Here is a 16,727-nt window from a genome sequence, read left to right on the forward strand (position 1 = left end):
AACTCACAAACCATGAGATCATGACCTGAGCTGAAACCAAGAGTTAGATGCTCAACCAAGTGAGCCACCCAGGTTCCCCAATTTTTTTTAATGTTCTTAATCACGGTGCTCCTGTAGAAGGAGAGACTATACAGGTTCTCAAACATACGTGTCCCTAGAACACATTTTGGGAGATCCCAAGTTATTAAAGGCCAATGCTGGAGTCACATTTCAATGTATATTGTCAAAATGTGACCACCTCAACCTTCAGACCATCTGGCCCATCACTGGATGTGAAATCAAGCGTTTCCTGAGCTCCCCGCCCCAGCCGTTTCCTCTCTCTTGATAAAATGTAAGTTCTGCCCTACTTCCCTGGGGTTGTCCCCCCACCCCCACCCCCAGGACATTATCTCAGTCAGGCTCTGGCCTTTATCCTCCAGAGGGACAAGCCCATACTCATCTGTGGTCATGGACTTCAGAAATGAAGACACATGCCCGCATGGCCCACACAACCCCTCAGACCCCAGTCATGGCCTTCTTCAATCCAACTTCCTGACTTCTTAGGTCTTCTCCGGGAATATGGCTACTTCTTTGAGTACCATTCATGAGGTTCTTTCACCTTCAGATAGATCCATAAATCCCAGGGTTTGGAATGTTGATTCCCAGGGGGCAGGAAGGCAGTGCTGAGGATGGAATCGTAACCAAAGTAGGCCACACAGGTTGAAAATAAACACTTTATGTAAAGACATCCTTTAAGGTGGGTGGAGTTTCCATCATGGACCCTTCTGGGATTGCTGCCCCAACCCAAGGAAAACGTGAGTAGGGGCCAGGTAAGAGACCCATAAGGGGCAGCCAGGAAGCAAACTGACAAGATGGGGTCTAAAAGCAATGGAGAATGTGGAAGGGTCGGGCTGCGGTGGAGACAGGATGGATCCCAGCTCATCCTGCTTGGCCTAGAGTCAAGGTGCTAAATTCCTGGCTCCATCGAAGCACAAGGTCCTCGCTTTTGGCCTGGCTCAAAGCACTGTAAGTCTCATTCTGCAGACATCTCATACGGGACACCTACACAGGGATTGGGTACACACAGCCTGTGTCACAGAGCCTGGAGGCAGAGGCGTAGGGGTGGGGAGGTGTCAGACATCCCCACAAGAACCAGAGACGAGCAGGCATGGGTGCAGGGCAGTAGAAGGAAGGAGGAAACAGATGTGGGTTTTTAAGGCTGGCAAGAGACACCAAGGAGACCAACCCCCTCCTTTGAGAAGCCAGGAGTCTCAAGATGGAGGAGGAAGTGACTTATTCCAGACTACTTGGTGAGTAAGAGCGGGAGGCAAGAGCAAGACCTCAACAGCCAATGCCCAACCCGGCTAGGGATTCTTGCTGCCATGCCCTCTGGGCCCTCACCCCTGCATCCCTTCTGGACCCCCTGGCCTGGGAGGGCCTCACTCGCTCTAAGACAGGAGGAGTGGGAGAGAGTGCTCTGGTGGAGGCCTCTGCCCAGAGATGCAAACAGGGAACTCTTCTGATCCCTGCCGCTTGGAGCAGGGTGTGGGGGTGCTGGGAACAGACCGATCTGTGGTGACAGATCGAGGAGCCAATGGGAGAAGGGGGTGGGCGGGGTGAGGGGCTCACCTTACGATCCCGGCTTCTCATCAGGCACTGTTGGCTCTTGAAGGCACAGTAGTTTGGATACTGAACATAGTCTGTGTCACAAATCTAAGCCAGGAGCCAGGAATGGGGAGGCGGGGAGACATGAGAAACCTTATAGGACACCAGCCCTTCAGTGAATGCCCAAAATGGCAGAACCAGGGCCAGGGGTATAGCCCTCCAGAACCGACCTTCCACAATGGGGGTGCCCCCTCCCTGAGGAATAGGCCTCTGTCCCCTTGGCTTTTCCTGCCCCACCCTCAGTCACAGTTTGGTGCTGAAAAGCCAGGAGCCGGAGAATAAGTGGCCGCCCTGCTGGTCAGCTTGCTGGGAAAGCAGCTGAGGAAGGGGGAAGGGGGTCTGATTCGTGGTCCAGTCTCAGGGAGCCTTCTAGTGATGGCTAAGTGAGGGAGAGGGTAGAAGAATCATGTGTGACTTTGGGTGAATCACCCTCCTCTGTGGATCTCACCTCCCCATCTCTACATAAATCCAGGGGAGGAACAGGGACAGTCTCGGAGAACCTTTTCAGATCTAGGGGCCCAGGGAGAAGAGCTGAGCAGGGGTCTGTCGGCTCAGCTATCAGCCCTTTCTTAAGGTGTTCTGGCTATCGCCTTGCCTGGATTTTCCCTGCTAAGCCACAGAAGGGAGGGACTTGGCCGTCAGTTACAGGGGGAGCTCCATAGGGGAGGTAACTTTGGGGAGAGGGGGAGCAAAGTTGATGCCACTGAAGCAGGGAAACACTGGGTCACAGGTCAGTGACACCTCGGGCATCACCTAGTCATTTGTTGTAGAGGTGAGTAGAACATTGGGCCAGCGTGGGAAGCGCCTTGACCAAAGCCCCTTAACTGGCAGAGCTGGGAGCAGAACCCCTGTCTCCTGCCTTCCTGTGCTCTCCCACCCTTCCGCCCCTCTGATTCCTGCTCCTTTGACAAGCACAATCCTGCTCTCTTTTTTGGAGGTGGGGGAGGTGGAAGGGCGTCTATTGGAAAGAGGCAGGCAGGGAGGACTGGTTCCCAGAAGCCCGAGGCCTAGCCCCCTTGCACATCCTAGGGCTACTTAGAGCAAGGAAATGGGATCAGTGGGATGGAGTTGAACTTTGGGGAAAGGCTCTGACCTTGGTGGGGAAATCCCCATCCTGGAAGCTAAGGAACTCAGTCTGGAGCCAGCCGGAGACTCGAATATCCTCACAGCCCTTTGTGGCTAGCCGGGCACACCAGAAGTCCATGCGGAGCCCACCATACATATCCAGCCCGTAAAAGCGGCCTGATGTTAGGGTCCCTACCTGTGGCACAGGGGACAGAGGAGACATGCACGCCCCTGCCCCCTCCCCCCAGCCAGCAGGCCTCCCTTTCCACTGCCCAGTCCTGCCTGGAGCCTGAGGCCTCCCCCACTGCAGGTCGCCCAGCAAGGTACCTGGGTACCGATGGACATGCTCTGGGCTATGAGCAAGGGGCTGATGAAGGGTGTTTTGTGGGAGTTGTCACACAGCTGCCGCTGCAGGACGGCCTCCGAGTGGCACTGTTCCAGCTTCAGGGAGCAGAAGTCACAGAGGGCACAGGTGGCTGAGTGCCGCCGCCCAAGGCTGTCACAGACCTGGGGCAGGAGTGTGGTTGACAGACTGAGGCCGAGACCCTTTCAGCTCTGCAGCGCTGTCCCCACAGAACCTCTTAGCGTTCAAGCTTTTGCAAAGGCTTCTCTAGCTTTTCTCCCTGACCCCTCCCCCAGGGCTCCTCCAGGATCTCTCCTCAGCTCTCTATCTCTTCACCCTCTTCCCGGATGAGGTGTCTACGCCCAGGTAAGCTTCATCTTTCTGCAGGCAACACGCAACTCTTCATCATCAGTTCGGATCTCCCTCCTGAGCTCCGAATCCTCATTGCCACGTGCCTGACAGATGTCGATCACCGGATGACCTACAATCACTCCTAACTTAGACTCTCTGAAAAAGACTCCTGACCTTCCCTGTCTCTCCCTCTCTCTGCTAATGATAATGCTATCATTTACAGAGTTGACCCAGTGCTAGGCACCATGGCCATAAATGCTGTCACCTCACCTCCTTTAGCTTTCATCAGAGCCCTGTTCTATAGTTGGGTTTTTTTTTTTAAATGCTTATTTATTTTTGAGAGAGAGAGAGCGAGCACGAGCAGGGTAATGGCAGAGAGAGAAGGAGACACAGAGTCCGAAGCAGGCTCCAGGCTCCGAGCCGTGAGCACAGAGCCCGATGCGGGGCTCGAACCCACGAACCATGAGACCATGACCCGAGCACATGCTTCAGATTGCCCTTTGAGATTTTTCGCCTTATGACCCTTACTCTCTCTCTCACTCTATCTTCTGCCATTCTGCTCCAGGTAAAATGTTTCTTGCTGTTCCCTTAACCAGACCCTGATATCCAGGGACCTCTCCATGACTCCCGAACTTCCTACACTCAAAAAACACCGAGACTGGGATCTTTCTACACATCCTTGGAATGGGTCCTATCGCTCCTCTGGAAAGGGGAGCTACATCTAAGGCAAGGCCAAGTATTGAAGATGGTGAACTAGATCAGGAGATGACTCAAGCCTAACAACAACTCAGCTGAAGCATGAACTCCAGACTGGAACAGATTCCAGACTAGGTCTTGAGTCTTCTTCCGTTTTTTTGTTTTTTGTTTTGTTTTGTTTTGTTTTGTTTTTTAAGTAGGCCAGCATGGAGCCCAATGCGAGGCTTGAACTGATGACCCTGAGATCAAGATCTGAGCTGAGATCTGAGCTGAGATCAAGAGTCAGACACTTAACCAAGTGAGCCACCCAGGCACCCTACTGAGCTTTCTTCCTTTAAGGTGAACTGGAGATATCCTTCCAAGGAAGGGATTCTCACTCGGAGAGAATGAAATGATGCCCGGGCTTTCTGTATCCCCGCCTTCCCCCTACTCTCAAGGCCCAGTCCGGTGCCAGGCCCAGAGGATGGTCAATGAGCATGTATCCATTAAACGGCATTGCAGGCATACCGGCTTCCCGAAACCAAGGATCTCCTCCTCTATGTACTGCCAGGCCTTGGCTGTGGGGGTTATGGTACAGGTGTTCTCCACAATCGAATAGCACAGCACCAACAAGGCCTCTACATGAGGCATCTGCAGGAGGCTGCAAGAAGACAGCACTGGCTGGTGGGGATGGGACAGAGGACCGGAGCAGAAAGCCACATCCACTCTTTTCCCCTCCCCTTTGGTGTCCGCTCTTAGTCACACACATTCAGCATGCCGACGGAGCTTTAGAGGCCTCTGGCCCAACTGCCTCCTTTTAGAAATGAGGAACTGAGGTCCAGAAAGGGGAAGTAATCTTCCTCAAAGTTGCAGTGTTCATCAGAGGCAGAGACAAGACCAGACCCCAAGCCTAGTAGCTTCGGGAACAGGAGCTACATCATGTAGAGAATGGGCATCTTAGGGTAGCGCTCAAGCCAATGACTGGTGACAGAACAGGTGGGGCAGACAGTTGCTAGGTGGCCCAGAAGCTGAACCAGGCCTTAGTGGGTCTTGGAAGCCAAAGGCAGGGACAGGGAGCTTCTCCTTCCCAAAAAAAGGCAGCAGGGAAGGTAGGGCTGGTGGGGGGAGTCAGAACCATCTGTACCTGTCACGGGTTGGCTTTCTCCAGATGGGTTCTTCATCATACAGATCATTCATTTCATCCATTTCCTGAGCCGACCGAATGAGCTCCTGGATGTTCTCCATCATCATAGGCGTGGACTCCACCTCCCGCACCCGGGGAGTGAAGGAGAAAGGGTTGGAAGACATAAACTCAGACTGGAACTTGACCTCTGGGTCTGACTGCAGCCCAGCCATGGCCTCCAGCCCCTCCTCTGTCCCCTGTCCTTCCTCCTGCTTTCCCTCCTCCTCCAGCTCCTCCTCTTGTTCCTCCTGCTCCTGCCCTTCCTCCTGCTTATGTTCTTGCCCTTGCTCGTGCTTGTGCTCCTGCCCTTGCTCGTGCTTGCGCTCGGACCCCTGCTCCTGACCCCCCAGGGACAGGGAGGATTGTAGCAGCTCCTCCACATTGTTGTTGAGCCTCTCGGGCCAGGGCTGGAAGGCCTGTCGTTCTGTGGCTGCAGCAGGGGTTGGGAGACCGAGAAAGAGAACGGAAAGGAACAGTCAGGTTTCTGGCCCCTGAGTGTCTTTGTTTACAGGGGGACGCATACAGACACAACAGCACAGGACAGCAGCCCAAATGACACTTACTTGCACCGTGCAGCGCACAAAACGTGGGGGGTACAAATACCACAGCAAAAGAATAATTACCATGGCGATTGTGGCGTCTCCTTTCCACCTCCCTTACAAGTGCTCCTCTTCCCTAACTCCCATCTCAAATCCCACCTCGCGTCCCTCTCACTGAGGCAACACCAAAGATTCTGAAAAGCGAGCAGCTAATCCTTTTGAGAGTGAAACTGTGAGCTTATGAAAGTCCCAGAGGACTTCCAGATGCAGGAATGTTTGGGGGAGCTAGGAAAAGTGAATTTTTCCTAGAGTTGTAAGCAATGTCAGATGATACTCTGGGAGGGGAAAGCCCTAACTTGTATTCATAAAGGGCAGGTTCCTCGCTTACATAAATAGCTGCCTGTGGCCAACCCCCTACCCTGCTCAATGTTCTTCCCCATTTCCTACCATGGATGCCTTAACTCAACTCTGGGGGTCTGGGATTTGTGGAAGGGCTTGCTGGTAGCCTCCCAGAGGCTGGGAGGGTCTCACCTGTGACGTGAGAAGAGAGGGGGGAGGTCATCGTGGTGGGTGGGATGTCAGAGGAAGCGTCAATCTCCTTGAGAGTGTTGGGTGAGAGGATTGAGACTGGCTGGGAGCACCGGACTCTCTGCAAGAAGAGAAGGACAGTGGGCATGCCTTTCCCAAAGGGCAGACTTCTACTCCCGCATACGCCTCAGTCCTCTTCTGGCATGTGTCCTCTCTCTCGGTTGCTGGGCAGGGATGAAGGGATATGGTCCCTGGTGGAACCCTCTAGACCTGAGAAAGGGTTCCCCTGTGAGATAAGACTCTGTGTCTAGGCCACACCTCTGCCTTCACTCTGGTGTTTGACTTGAGTGAAGTCACTCAAGTGTTGGAAGAAATGGGAGGGCTTGTCTCTTGGCCTCATCCCTACTTTTCTCGCAGTAACAAGATTGTTCCCCAGATCTGAAAGCCCAAGGCGAGACCGTATTCATGTGTAGTCTGAGCACATGACTGGCAAAGAGGCAGGGAGGGAGGATCTAAGGATGGCCTCTGGTGGAACCCTTCCTCAACTCCTCACCCCCTCCACGTCTCCGGAGATCTTAGGACACCAGATCCAACCTTCTTCTGGAGCCTCACCTTGGCGTAGTAGACGTGGTTGGAGCAACGATACTGAGTAAATTGGCAGAAGGACTCAAACCAGGAGGCATAAGGGAGGTCGGAGCAGACAGCGCCTGAGAATGGCAGGGGGTACAGAAAGTGAATACACTAGGGGGATCTCCCTCCTGGAGGGGGCTGTGGGTTCCTATGGTCGGCAGAGTGGAGAATATGGCCTCAGGGTAAGGTGCAGCCCATACCCTTCCCTGGTCTCAAGTGAGCACGGGGCTGCCCCCACTACTCTGGTCCTCACCGTCGGGCACCAAGCCGTGATTCTCGTATTGGTCCAGCTGGACGAGGGTGGGGTTCCGGCAGCCGTGCGTTGCACGGAGCCGGCAGGTAGTCTCTGCCTTCCAGGTTGGGGTCAGCAGTGCAAAGAAGCGTTCATATTCGGTGGCAGAGAGGGGGCTGCCTGGAGTGGAGGCCGAAATTGAATCCTGGGCTGGGGCAGATGTCGGAAGCCGGAGCAGCACTGCGGGGCAGGGAAACAGACGGATGGATGGACCGAACTCCAAAACCGGCTCCGGTCCCTGGACAGACCGAATGGCAGGTGGGGCCCCGTGGAAATTGGAAACTGGGGGATGTCTGGCCGGCGATCAGGGTGAGGAGATTCCAGGGGCAGAGGCTAAGGTGTGACCCCAGAAGTAGCTAGGGAGCAAAGCCAACGCGACCACTCTGAGAAAGCGTTTCAAAACCCTGCAGCAAGGGCTCTTGGGGGTCTGAGGACGGAGCCCCGGGTGAAAGAGACTGCTCCAGTGGGCGGGAACCTCTCACCCTTCAGGAGTGAGAGAAGGAAGCCAGCGAGTAGTTTCCTCATGGCCCCAGTCGATCCGCCCGCGTTTCCCGGACCAAAGCGGCCTCTAACGGGCCAAGCCAGAGACAGTCTGCGGGCGCGGGCGCGGGCTCGGGCTCGCCTGCGGGGAGTGGAAGGTGCGGCCCAGACGTCACAAAGGGCTGGGGGCGGGGCCTCGGAAACTGACGCGCGCTCCGGGGTTCACCGCGCCAGCAGGGGTGGATGCGTCCTCACGTGTCATATTCCAACTCGAGAGGATAAGGATGGCAAAAGCTGTCATTGACTCGGTACCTTCGATGGAGCGGGACATGTGTTGTTCTTTGCACGTTGTTCCCTTATTCCCAAGGTAATCCCATAAAGCGGATACTATTATCCCTAGATCACAGGTGACAAAACCGGGGTTTGGAGAGGCCTAGATGTGAATGTAGGCAGGGTTCTGGGGCAGGCAGGGACGGAATGTACAAAACAAGGTCCGGGTCTACCTGCGTGGGAACTAAAGAGGGGCCCTTAAGGTAAGAAATGAGCCAAAAGGGGAAGCAAGCAGGGTCCAGGTGAGGAGGTGCTCAGGCGTTAGGCTGGTTCAGTCTAAGGAAGTGGTTTCCCAGTGGGAAGTGAGCAAGACAATCCATCCTCATACGGGAAAAGTGTTTTTCTGTTTTGTGTTTAAAACAAGAAACCAAGCTAATAGTGTAATGGTACATGCACAAAACACAAATACACGTTTATTGGAAATCAAGTGAAAGATGGTTTACGGAGAAAAGATGCATAATTGTAAAAAGTTTTGGAAAGCCCTGGAGGCACACCCCCCAGCCAGCTTTGTCCTCCCCATGGTGAGGAGTTGTGGACTCTGGAGCAGGGGTACCACTTCTGGTTCTATGTCTCGTTCTACTTCTGGCATTGTCATCCTCCCCCCTCTAGTCCAACCCGGAGGATGCAAAAAAAAAAAGTTTAATTAGCACATGTACTAAAATAGTGTCTACAGTAAACACAGCAGACCAACACGCAGAGCTTTTATTCACCTACTCAAATTCCTTTACATGTGAGCGATCTGCATTCCACCTTGCCCCCTCTCCCATTCACAAGGCCAGGATGAATCCTGTTGGCACAGAGGAAGCGGTGCCCCTTCAACTAAGGCCACTGCCCAGATGCTCTGGGGGCGCCCCTACCATGGAAAAAGCAGGAGGAGAACAAAGAAAGCTTATCACACCACAGCCCCCCACAGGGGAGGGAATTAGGAGGGCTGGGGAGTGCCCCCATGCTACTGCCCCAAGTCCTTAAATACAAAACAAGGGGAGTAAAGAGGACCATTCCTCGGAAATACAGCACCAACCTCGGCATGGAGGCGAAAGGACAGTGGGCATAACCACTTCCCTCTGAGGGGGGCAGGCTGAATGAGAGCACAAACAGTTAGCGGCTGCAGCACCCCTCCCTACCAGGGTTTGGATGCAGCCTCAGCACCAGGAGTGGGGAGAGGGAAGGAGAAGGGGTGACAACACTGCGCCATCCGCTCTCCCTGAGCCCCCGGGCCCCAACACAGGCTTTCCTCTCCCCACTAGCCCGGGGCCGGGGACGTGGAAGAAACTGTGTGGGAATCCAAGGCCCTTATCTATTTCTTCTTCCGTTCCTGGGAGCAGCGTGGGCAGAACCTAGAAAGCAACGTGATAGAGAGGCGGGCAGAGAAAGTGAGTGAAAGGGAGAGTGCCCTCCTCCACGCAGCTCCTGGGCAGCCCAGCGCCTACCGCAACTCTCTCACTCACCATTTCCCCCGAGGCTTGGTCGTCAGCCCCACACAGGCAAAGTGGAACCACTCGATGGAACACTGAAAAGGAGGAAGACGGAAGAAGCAGAAGTCAGGGGCCAGGGAAGGGCAGAGGAAAGAAAAGAAGTTCCCTCCACAGATTCCTGAGAACAGTGTTCCCGTATTCCGTATTCTCTTTGGAGAATACCTCTTTGGAGGTCCCAAGGCCAACCAACTCCGCCTTCGTCTTATCCTGGAGTCCCACTATTCAACCATGTCTTCCCCTCTTGTACCCACTCCCTCATGACCCCCAGAACCCCATCTGGAGGCAAAACGGTTGGTTCTCACATCAGGGTTGTCACAGCCAATCATCTCTCCATAGGAGACCTGGTGACAAAGGCAATAGGTGGGTTCGTTGGGATCCACAGGCATATCCAACACATCAGAGGGGTGGACACTGCCAAAGGTCACTGAGGGCATCCCATACTCAGGACTTCTGCATGCCAAGAGGAAGAGAACGTGTCATCCGCAGGCAGGGAAACTACACAGGTGGTAGAAAGACATCCTGGTGGGGCAAGGGATTTGTGGCTTCTCTTCTCCATCCAGCAGACACCACAGGGATAAGGAGAAGTTACTGGCACAGAAGACGGAGAAAGTGGCAAGGGGCAGCGTGAGGCATGAGCGTGGGGCGGGAGAAAAAAAAATACGTCATTTGGCGAAGCGCTCCCTTATATACTCACGTGCGCACAAGTTTTAACTTCTTTTGGGCAGCCTTGGGAGCCTCCTCATCTGAGTTTTTCCCTTTGGAACGAGCACGGGCAGCTTTCTTCTCCTTTTGAGTCCGGCCTTCTAGGAAAGAGGGGGGAAGCCAGAAGGCAGGGAGACAGAAAGATGGGTTAACTCTTCCTTCTTCCACCTCCTTCCACGCGGCTGCCCCTCCCTAGGAGCTGAAGAGCTGCTTCTTCTCCCTCTGAATCCTCGCCCACCTCTCAAGCCCCGCCCCCCTCCTCACTCTTTTTGCCTTTGCTAGAAGAGCTGTCATAGTCACTTGACTCAATCTGCTTCTCCTTCAAATCAGCCTCAAAACGGGCCAGGTCTGTGTCCAGTCGCCGAATGTGTTTGTCCACCTAGGTAGAAGGAAGGAAAAGAGAGAGGTACAGGGGTAGTCCCAGTAAAAGACAAAAAAGCTAAGGCGGATTCTATGTATCTCCCAGACCCAAAACAGATCCCAATACAGCTGAAGGAGGGGTCTAGGACCCCAAGGATTAGATGGGAGGTAAGTGGGGAGCCGTGAACAGGGCCATACCATCTCATAGGTCTGCATGGCAAGCTGCACCTTGTCGTCACCAAATTCCTTGCACTTGCCATAGGCTTCCTGGATCTGTTTGAGAAGGGCCAATTTTTCCTCGGAGCTCAGGCTGCGGGCGCTACTCATATACTCAGTGGCCAACTTGTCAATTTCAGCCTTCAGGTCTACAACAGAGACAGAGGCCTGGTCACTATGGCCCCTGACTGGCTAGGTGAAACACACTTCTTCCTCTTGTTTCTTGGACCTTTTCCACTGATCATCATAACCTTCGAACTAAAATGCCCTGAAAGTTCATAGGTACTGTGCCATTTACTCAAGTAATGCAACATATTGACAGTATTTGTCTTAGAGGTGCCTTCAGGTGCTGAAAACATGGCTAGCACCATTGGAACTTAAAATTATTGAAACATAAGGAGGGAGGGAGCCTTTGCACACCACATTAACACCAAAGTATATTTTTGTTGATGTCTGAAGATGCTTCTTTGCAGGGCTGGCTGCTTCTCGAACCATGAATTTTGTCTCACAGCCTCCCGATTCCTTGTCTCAAAAACATTCCGCAACAGCTCTGAGTGCTACGAACCCGGCTGGGTCATCTGCTGCTGCCGGCTTCCAGGTCTGTACATCTGTGACTCATCATTTAAAACTAGGCCCTAGTTCATTTATGTAACAGTTCTTCTACCCTATTTTGCTCATCAACCTGTTCGTATTTCCCATCACTTTTTTTTCTGTTTGTTCATCTTAGACATTGTTCCGAACATTTTCATACTGGAAGGCTGGTGATGTCCCAAGACAGCGAGAGTGTAGTTTTCTACTGCCTAATATTTGGTAAGGCTCATAAAGCATGTCGATGAAAAGAGACAAAAGAATGACTGTAGCATGGTGCAGCGACAGACAGCTGGCAGGATCTGTGTACATACTATGTTTGTGCCCCATTTCATCTGAGGCCTTTGGAGAAAGCTGAAAATGCACATAGTTTGATAATCTCCAACTGTCTTTCTGTGTATGAACTCAAGAGCTGGAACTGAGTTACAAAGGATGCGAAGCTGGTTCCCAGCATTTGGCAGCCAGTTCTCAGGGGTCTGCATCCAGGATTTTAGATGATGTTCACCTTTTCGTGAGTAAACTTACCCAGGGTAGCTGAAATCACAGCTCTGGGTATTCTAACACCAGCTTGTCACATCTTTGAGCATGGCTACTTAAGGGTGGAAGATAAGACCTATATATCCTTTAGCAGGTACGGGGGTTGGCTCCAACGGACGACATCTTTGACCTTGAAGAGACCAACCTGACCACTGTAGAGTAGCCTCAGGCTCCAAGTGAATGCCTCAATGCAGCCAAACTCGCTCAACATCCAAAAGAAGCCACAGATGGTATCTACTGCTTCTGTAAGGTTGAAGAATACAGTGTAGAGATCCTGATGTTAATTGCTGCTTTTCCTTCTTCTTTTTTTTTCTTTCTCTCTTTCCTTCTGTTTAAGGACTTCTCTACCAACATGACTTGCGGTCTACAGCCACAATGAATTTTTTGATAGTAACGTTATCAATCCAGTGGAGCAGAAACATCCTAGTCTTCCGACAATCTTCCTATAGACATATTGAACATAGAGAACAGAAATGATTCTAGGGTTGCCTTATCTCTGAATTCTTCTTGCAGATATAAAGAACATAACATCTTTGAATTCTTGAGGCATTGTCGCAATACTCTATTTACTATGAGAAGCGGATATAGAAATGCAGTTCATCACTGCTCTCCTTTTAAGAATTCCAAGAGAGTAAAAAAGAGAGAAGCCACAGTTCTCCAGATCAGACCAGATGACATGGTAACACCAAAGAGAAAAAGAAATGATCATCCACACTCCTTATACACACAAACCCCTTACTCTGTACGTACCCTCTGTTCTTTGGTCCAGGTCCCTCATGAGCTGAAAGTTTCTCTGCAGTTCAAATGGGAGGTTTTCGATACCTAGGGAGAAGAAAAGACACTGAGAATCACTGGACTCCATAGGCCTAACAGTTGTTTTTAAAGTGCAGGTCCAAAACGGGACTCAGTTTTCCCTCCTTGGAACCATTGGATTTATCTGGAACAGCACTCATCATTCCTTTCTCAGAGGAGGCTGTGTCTGTGTCTCTCCACAACTAACTTTGCCATTTCTGCACAGCTTTCCCACCATTTGTCCCCTCAAGGACCTTACTCTACAAATCAGCCCCTCCCTTTCCTTGACTTTCAAACTTTGCCTCCAAGCTCCTTGCCGTTAACCCAAATACCCTCCTGGTATCCTCTAGCACTCCTCACACACACATGCACACGCGCGTGCGTGCACACACACACACTTCCACTCTGGTCTTCAGATCGTAGTCAGAATGTGCTTTAAAAAAAAAAAAATGTAAACCTCGTCAAGTCATGCTCCTGCTTTAAAATCACCTGGTGACTTCCTATCACACAATTCCTATTCCCATTTTGCACTTTCTGGCCCATGCTCATCTTACACCAGCCTTCATTCACGTCAGTCCCCCTTTGTGCTCTGTCTGATCTGACCAGACTGGTCTTCTCCGAGTGCCCCCAACTTGCCAGGGCTTGTCCTGCTACCTGGCTTTTTGTCTCCTGCTTTCTCTGCCTGGAATGCGCTGCTTGGGGTTCTTCATCCCACCTCCACCATATCTGTTGGCCTACTAAACTCTTCGTTCTTCAAAGCTCAGCCTAACCTGGACTTCTCCAGACTCCAGGTGTCCTGGATTATGCTCTCAAGTTATTCTATCTCTACCGTTGTTCGCATTTATCCAACTGCAATTAATAATTAATTGTGCAACCAGTTATTTGGTATCTATCTCCCTAGCCTTCCTTCTGGAAGTGTCTGTCTTCTCTCTTATTTTGCTATGGCTTGCAGACAGAGGGTCTTAAATAAATACCTGAACAAGTGCATCTATACTTGTCTCCCCATGAAAGAAAAATCTCTTCTCGTGACTCCATTTCAAACTTCTAAAATGCCTCCACTGCTTTAACCTATAATCTCAAGTCTGCTGCCACTAGTTTACGGAGATTACTTTGAGTTACCAATGACTTACCAAATCAAACGATCTGTTATTAGTCCTATCTTAAAAAAAATATGTCTGCAGCAGATGGCCCCATCTTCTTGCCTTCAGCAACTTTTTCTCCTCTTAGGATTCCAAGTCTCATCACATACTTTCTGATAATTCCAATAGTGATGGTTTCTTTACCTGTCCCTTAAATGTTAATGCTTTCTTGAGGTTATACTTTAATCCTCTCATTTTCTCACTTTACTTGTATTCCCTGAATGAACTTGATCTCATCCACTCCTACAGTCCATGCCTAAACTTAAGTCTAAACTGAATTAAGTATATTGCTATACTCCTGAAGTTGAATTAAGTATATTGCTGATGGCATCCTGTCTATCTCATTTCCCAAGCATGAGATCAAGGAATCACCTTAGATTCTTCCTTCTCTCTCAACTACTCATTCAATCAGTGCTGTCTTTTTTGCTCCTAAATATTCCTGTCACTCTCTCAGACCTGACCTTCTCATACATCAGTTATTTTCCTTTATTAAAATCACTCTACTTAAGAAAATCTGTTGGTTCTTCACTATTGAAAATGCAAACCTCTTAGCTTGGCTTAAAAGACCTTGCGCAATCCAGCCCCAGCCTCTTTTTCTAGCCACTTCCCAATCCTCCACCTTAGAGTCCTATGTATCAAACACTCTGACTTCACTTTTCCCTGACCTGCCATAAACCCATCATACCTTTGCTGATGCTTTTCCCAACCAGCAATTTCCTTTCTCTCTCCACACTGGCAAATAAACACTCAGTCTTCAAAACTCTATTCAAATATCACATCCTCTGGTAAAGCTGTACCTACACCCCTAGGTAATTAGCCCTTCTTTCTCCAGTGCTACCAAGTCCTTTTAATGTATTTCTATGATTCCACTCATCACATTGTTTTGTAATCATTTATTATCAGAATCTGTTATGAGCACTTGAGGGCAGGGTCTTTGTCTTACTCATTTTGCTATATTCGCAGTAGCTGCCATTAAGTCTGACCCAGAGCAGGGCCTCAATAAATGAATGAATGAATGAATGAATGAATGAACGACTCCCAACACTAAGACAAATGTAAGCCCGTAGGGGTGACAGGCTTTGTGAAGGGGTGGATTACACAAATGGCAAACATAACACCAGATTTCTATTTGAAAGGAATTGGATCCAAGAAGAGAAGCGTTCCAGTTGATCATCTGACAGCCACTCATAGCCCCCTAGCCCAGGAGAGACCGCTTCTGAGAAAGAACTGAGCGGAGTGGCTGCGAGCAGGTCTTTGTCGCCGCTCCAAATGGCAGTGGGTGATACACTAACACAATCGATTCGGAACGATTCGGGGTGAAAAAAAAAATATCCTGAAGCTGGAGGCCCTGGAGATGGGGTCGGCAAATATCTTTCCAGCTCTGCCCATTAGTCCTTCAAGAGCCATCCTCTCAGTCCTACCGCGCAGCCCCTCCCTCGTCTACACCCAAAAGCCAGGCCTCGACCCTGCTGCCCCGCCCCCTCTTTCTTCACACCGTCCAATACATTCTCTCACCGAACCCCTTCACAGTTGTGACTTTCTGACCACCGGGACTTCGGGGCCGTACGGCTCCTCAGTCCCGATTCCCGCCCCCCACCGCCACTCTATGACCCCTGACCCCCTCCTCCAGCCTGCTCTTACTGTCCAGATAATGTTCCAAATACATCCCCGCAGCCATCTTGAAGCAAAACAAAGCAACTTCCGATCCGCCCCGGAAGTGACTGAATCGCAACAGGCGCTGAAGCTATTATCCTTGGGTTGGAGCCTTTCCGCCCTTAAAAGAAGAGCTTCCGCCCTCACTAAATTATCCGCTGGGACACATCCGCCCGACGTTCATACTTTCCCTTTTGCGTAGGTAGCCGGGGCCGCCCGTACTGAGGTACCTGGAGGCAGCTTTAGCCCGCTTCCGCCCTTACTGAGGCCCCAGTACGCGACCGAGGCAGGCATGACGTCACTGCAGGTCGCCATTTTGCATTACCTATCAAACTTTTTTTCCCTCCAAAAAAGGCGATGTGCGGTAATGTGAGAGAAAAAAATCCTTGTCTCTTTAGGATTGTATTCCATAAATATCCCTTTTCAGCGTCTGGAGACTCTTTTTTCCTTTTTGCCGGGTATGAGTCTAGTGACCAGAGCAGGTCCCGGCTGAATCCAGACTTTCTTCAAGGTAGCTAGTTTCTTAACGAAGTTGGGGAGGCATAGTTGGTGTTGTGAGATTTAAACCCTCCGCCTTTCTGTTCACTCACACTCACATCAGCTCTCCTGGATTATTTTTTGTATAATCTCTATTTACTAAGAGTTACACAATAAAGCTATAATTCTCCACACCTCTTGTCCGGGTTCATGTCCTTTTATACTTGAATACATATACACACACACAAAATGACATACTACTTGCGGCCTTGCCCTCTTATTTTTGTCTCCCCCCCCCCCCGCCTTTCCCCTCCCCCCCCCCCCCCCAGTTTATATATGATGTTAACTAACACCACGATTTGGAAAGGATTGGAGCACAGAGCTCACAACTGGGCCAGTTAGATGACAGCTGTCGTCCCAGTCAGCTACAGATTGAGGACTCTTCCTCATGAGGACTCATCCTCTATGAGGATGGAAAGCAATCCAGTGCACGACTGACTGCCACCACACTGGGAGACAACTCAAAGCACATAACCTAATAGTGGCGTTAGTAAAATCGCATTATGGAGATTGTCACCCCTCACAAATTCTTGATAATTATCAATGCCGCAGGGCAGGGCTTTAATGATACAGATTTTCAACCACCTAATTTAGACCAAGTATGTGAAGAAGGGTAAGGTGAAACCTCAGGTTTACTACTGAGCAGGTGGTAAGATACAGCAGTTGGA

General features: G+C 50.9%; 2 protein-coding genes and 1 long non-coding RNA gene across 8 annotated transcripts; 1 reads left to right on the top strand and 2 right to left on the bottom strand.

The window, feature by feature from the left end:
• Nucleotides 1-699: 699 nt before the first annotated feature.
• Nucleotides 700-7,859, bottom strand: LOC102958479 (acrosin binding protein). The gene is made up of 10 exons (XM_007089617.3): nt 7,733-7,859; nt 7,212-7,430; nt 6,941-7,035; nt 6,332-6,449; nt 5,223-5,691; nt 4,607-4,739; nt 3,037-3,216; nt 2,738-2,905; nt 1,609-1,692; nt 700-1,041 (listed from the first exon to the last, which is right to left on the bottom strand). Exons 1-10 carry the CDS (start codon nt 7,773-7,775, stop codon nt 919-921), a joined length of 1,632 nt encoding a protein of 543 aa, XP_007089679.1. The 5' UTR covers nt 7,776-7,859; the 3' UTR covers nt 700-918.
• An 87-nt stretch (nt 7,860-7,946) lies between these two features.
• On the top strand, nt 7,947-16,193 carry LOC122240288. Of its 2 annotated transcripts, none has more exons than XR_006219768.1 (4): nt 7,947-8,097; nt 11,287-11,411; nt 11,541-11,623; nt 15,006-16,193. It is a non-coding gene; the product is annotated as an uncharacterized LOC122240288 (long non-coding RNA). The 2 variants fall into 2 exon arrangements; XR_006219767.1 differs by having other exon boundaries at nt 11,325-11,411.
• ING4 (inhibitor of growth family member 4) lies at nt 8,442-15,572 on the bottom strand. 5 transcript variants are annotated; one of them, XM_042991665.1, is made up of 9 exons: nt 15,511-15,529; nt 12,689-12,760; nt 12,084-12,381; nt 10,796-10,962; nt 10,502-10,616; nt 10,230-10,338; nt 9,838-9,985; nt 9,509-9,570; nt 8,442-9,397 (listed from the first exon to the last, which is right to left on the bottom strand). In XM_042991665.1, the coding sequence occupies exons 4-9, from the start codon at nt 10,922-10,924 to the stop codon at nt 9,358-9,360; spliced, it is 603 nt and encodes a 200-aa protein (XP_042847599.1). In that variant the 5' UTR covers nt 10,925-10,962; nt 12,084-12,381; nt 12,689-12,760; nt 15,511-15,529; the 3' UTR covers nt 8,442-9,357. The 5 variants fall into 5 exon arrangements, with proteins under 5 accessions (XP_042847599.1, XP_007089677.1, XP_015396335.1 ...); XM_007089615.3 differs by lacking the exon at nt 12,084-12,381 and having other exon boundaries at nt 10,230-10,335; nt 10,511-10,616; nt 15,511-15,572; XM_015540849.2 differs by lacking the exon at nt 12,084-12,381 and having other exon boundaries at nt 10,511-10,616; nt 15,511-15,572.
• Nucleotides 16,194-16,727: the final 534 nt, after the last annotated feature.

This window comes from Panthera tigris, chromosome B4 (genome assembly GCF_018350195.1).
Source record: "Panthera tigris isolate Pti1 chromosome B4, P.tigris_Pti1_mat1.1, whole genome shotgun sequence".
NCBI classification, from domain to species: domain Eukaryota; kingdom Metazoa; phylum Chordata; class Mammalia; order Carnivora; family Felidae; genus Panthera; species Panthera tigris.

Excerpts from the sequence above, each read along its gene's own strand:
- LOC102958479 (XM_007089617.3), bottom strand. The coding sequence starts at position 7,775 with ATGAGGAAACTACTCGCTGGCTTCCTTCTCTCACTCCTGAAGG. Across the intron at positions 6,450-6,940 it reads ACCACGTCTACTACGCCAAG|AGAGTCCGGTGCTCCCAGCC; the intron begins GTGAGGCTCCAG and ends CTCTTCTTGCAG. Across the intron at positions 1,042-1,608 it reads TGAGAAGCCGGGATCGTAAG|GTGTCCCGTATGAGATGTCT; the intron begins GTGAGCCCCTCA and ends ATCCCTGTGTAG.
- ING4 (XM_007089613.3), bottom strand. The coding sequence starts at position 15,547 with ATGGCTGCGGGGATGTATTTGGAACATTATCTGGACA. Across the intron at positions 10,339-10,501 it reads TTCTAGCAAAGGCAAAAAGA|AAGGCCGGACTCAAAAGGAG; the intron begins GTGAGGAGGGGG and ends CCTCTTTCCTAG. Across the intron at positions 9,398-9,508 it reads ACCAAGCCTCGGGGGAAATG|GTTCTGCCCACGCTGCTCCC; the intron begins GTGAGTGAGAGA and ends GTTGCTTTCTAG.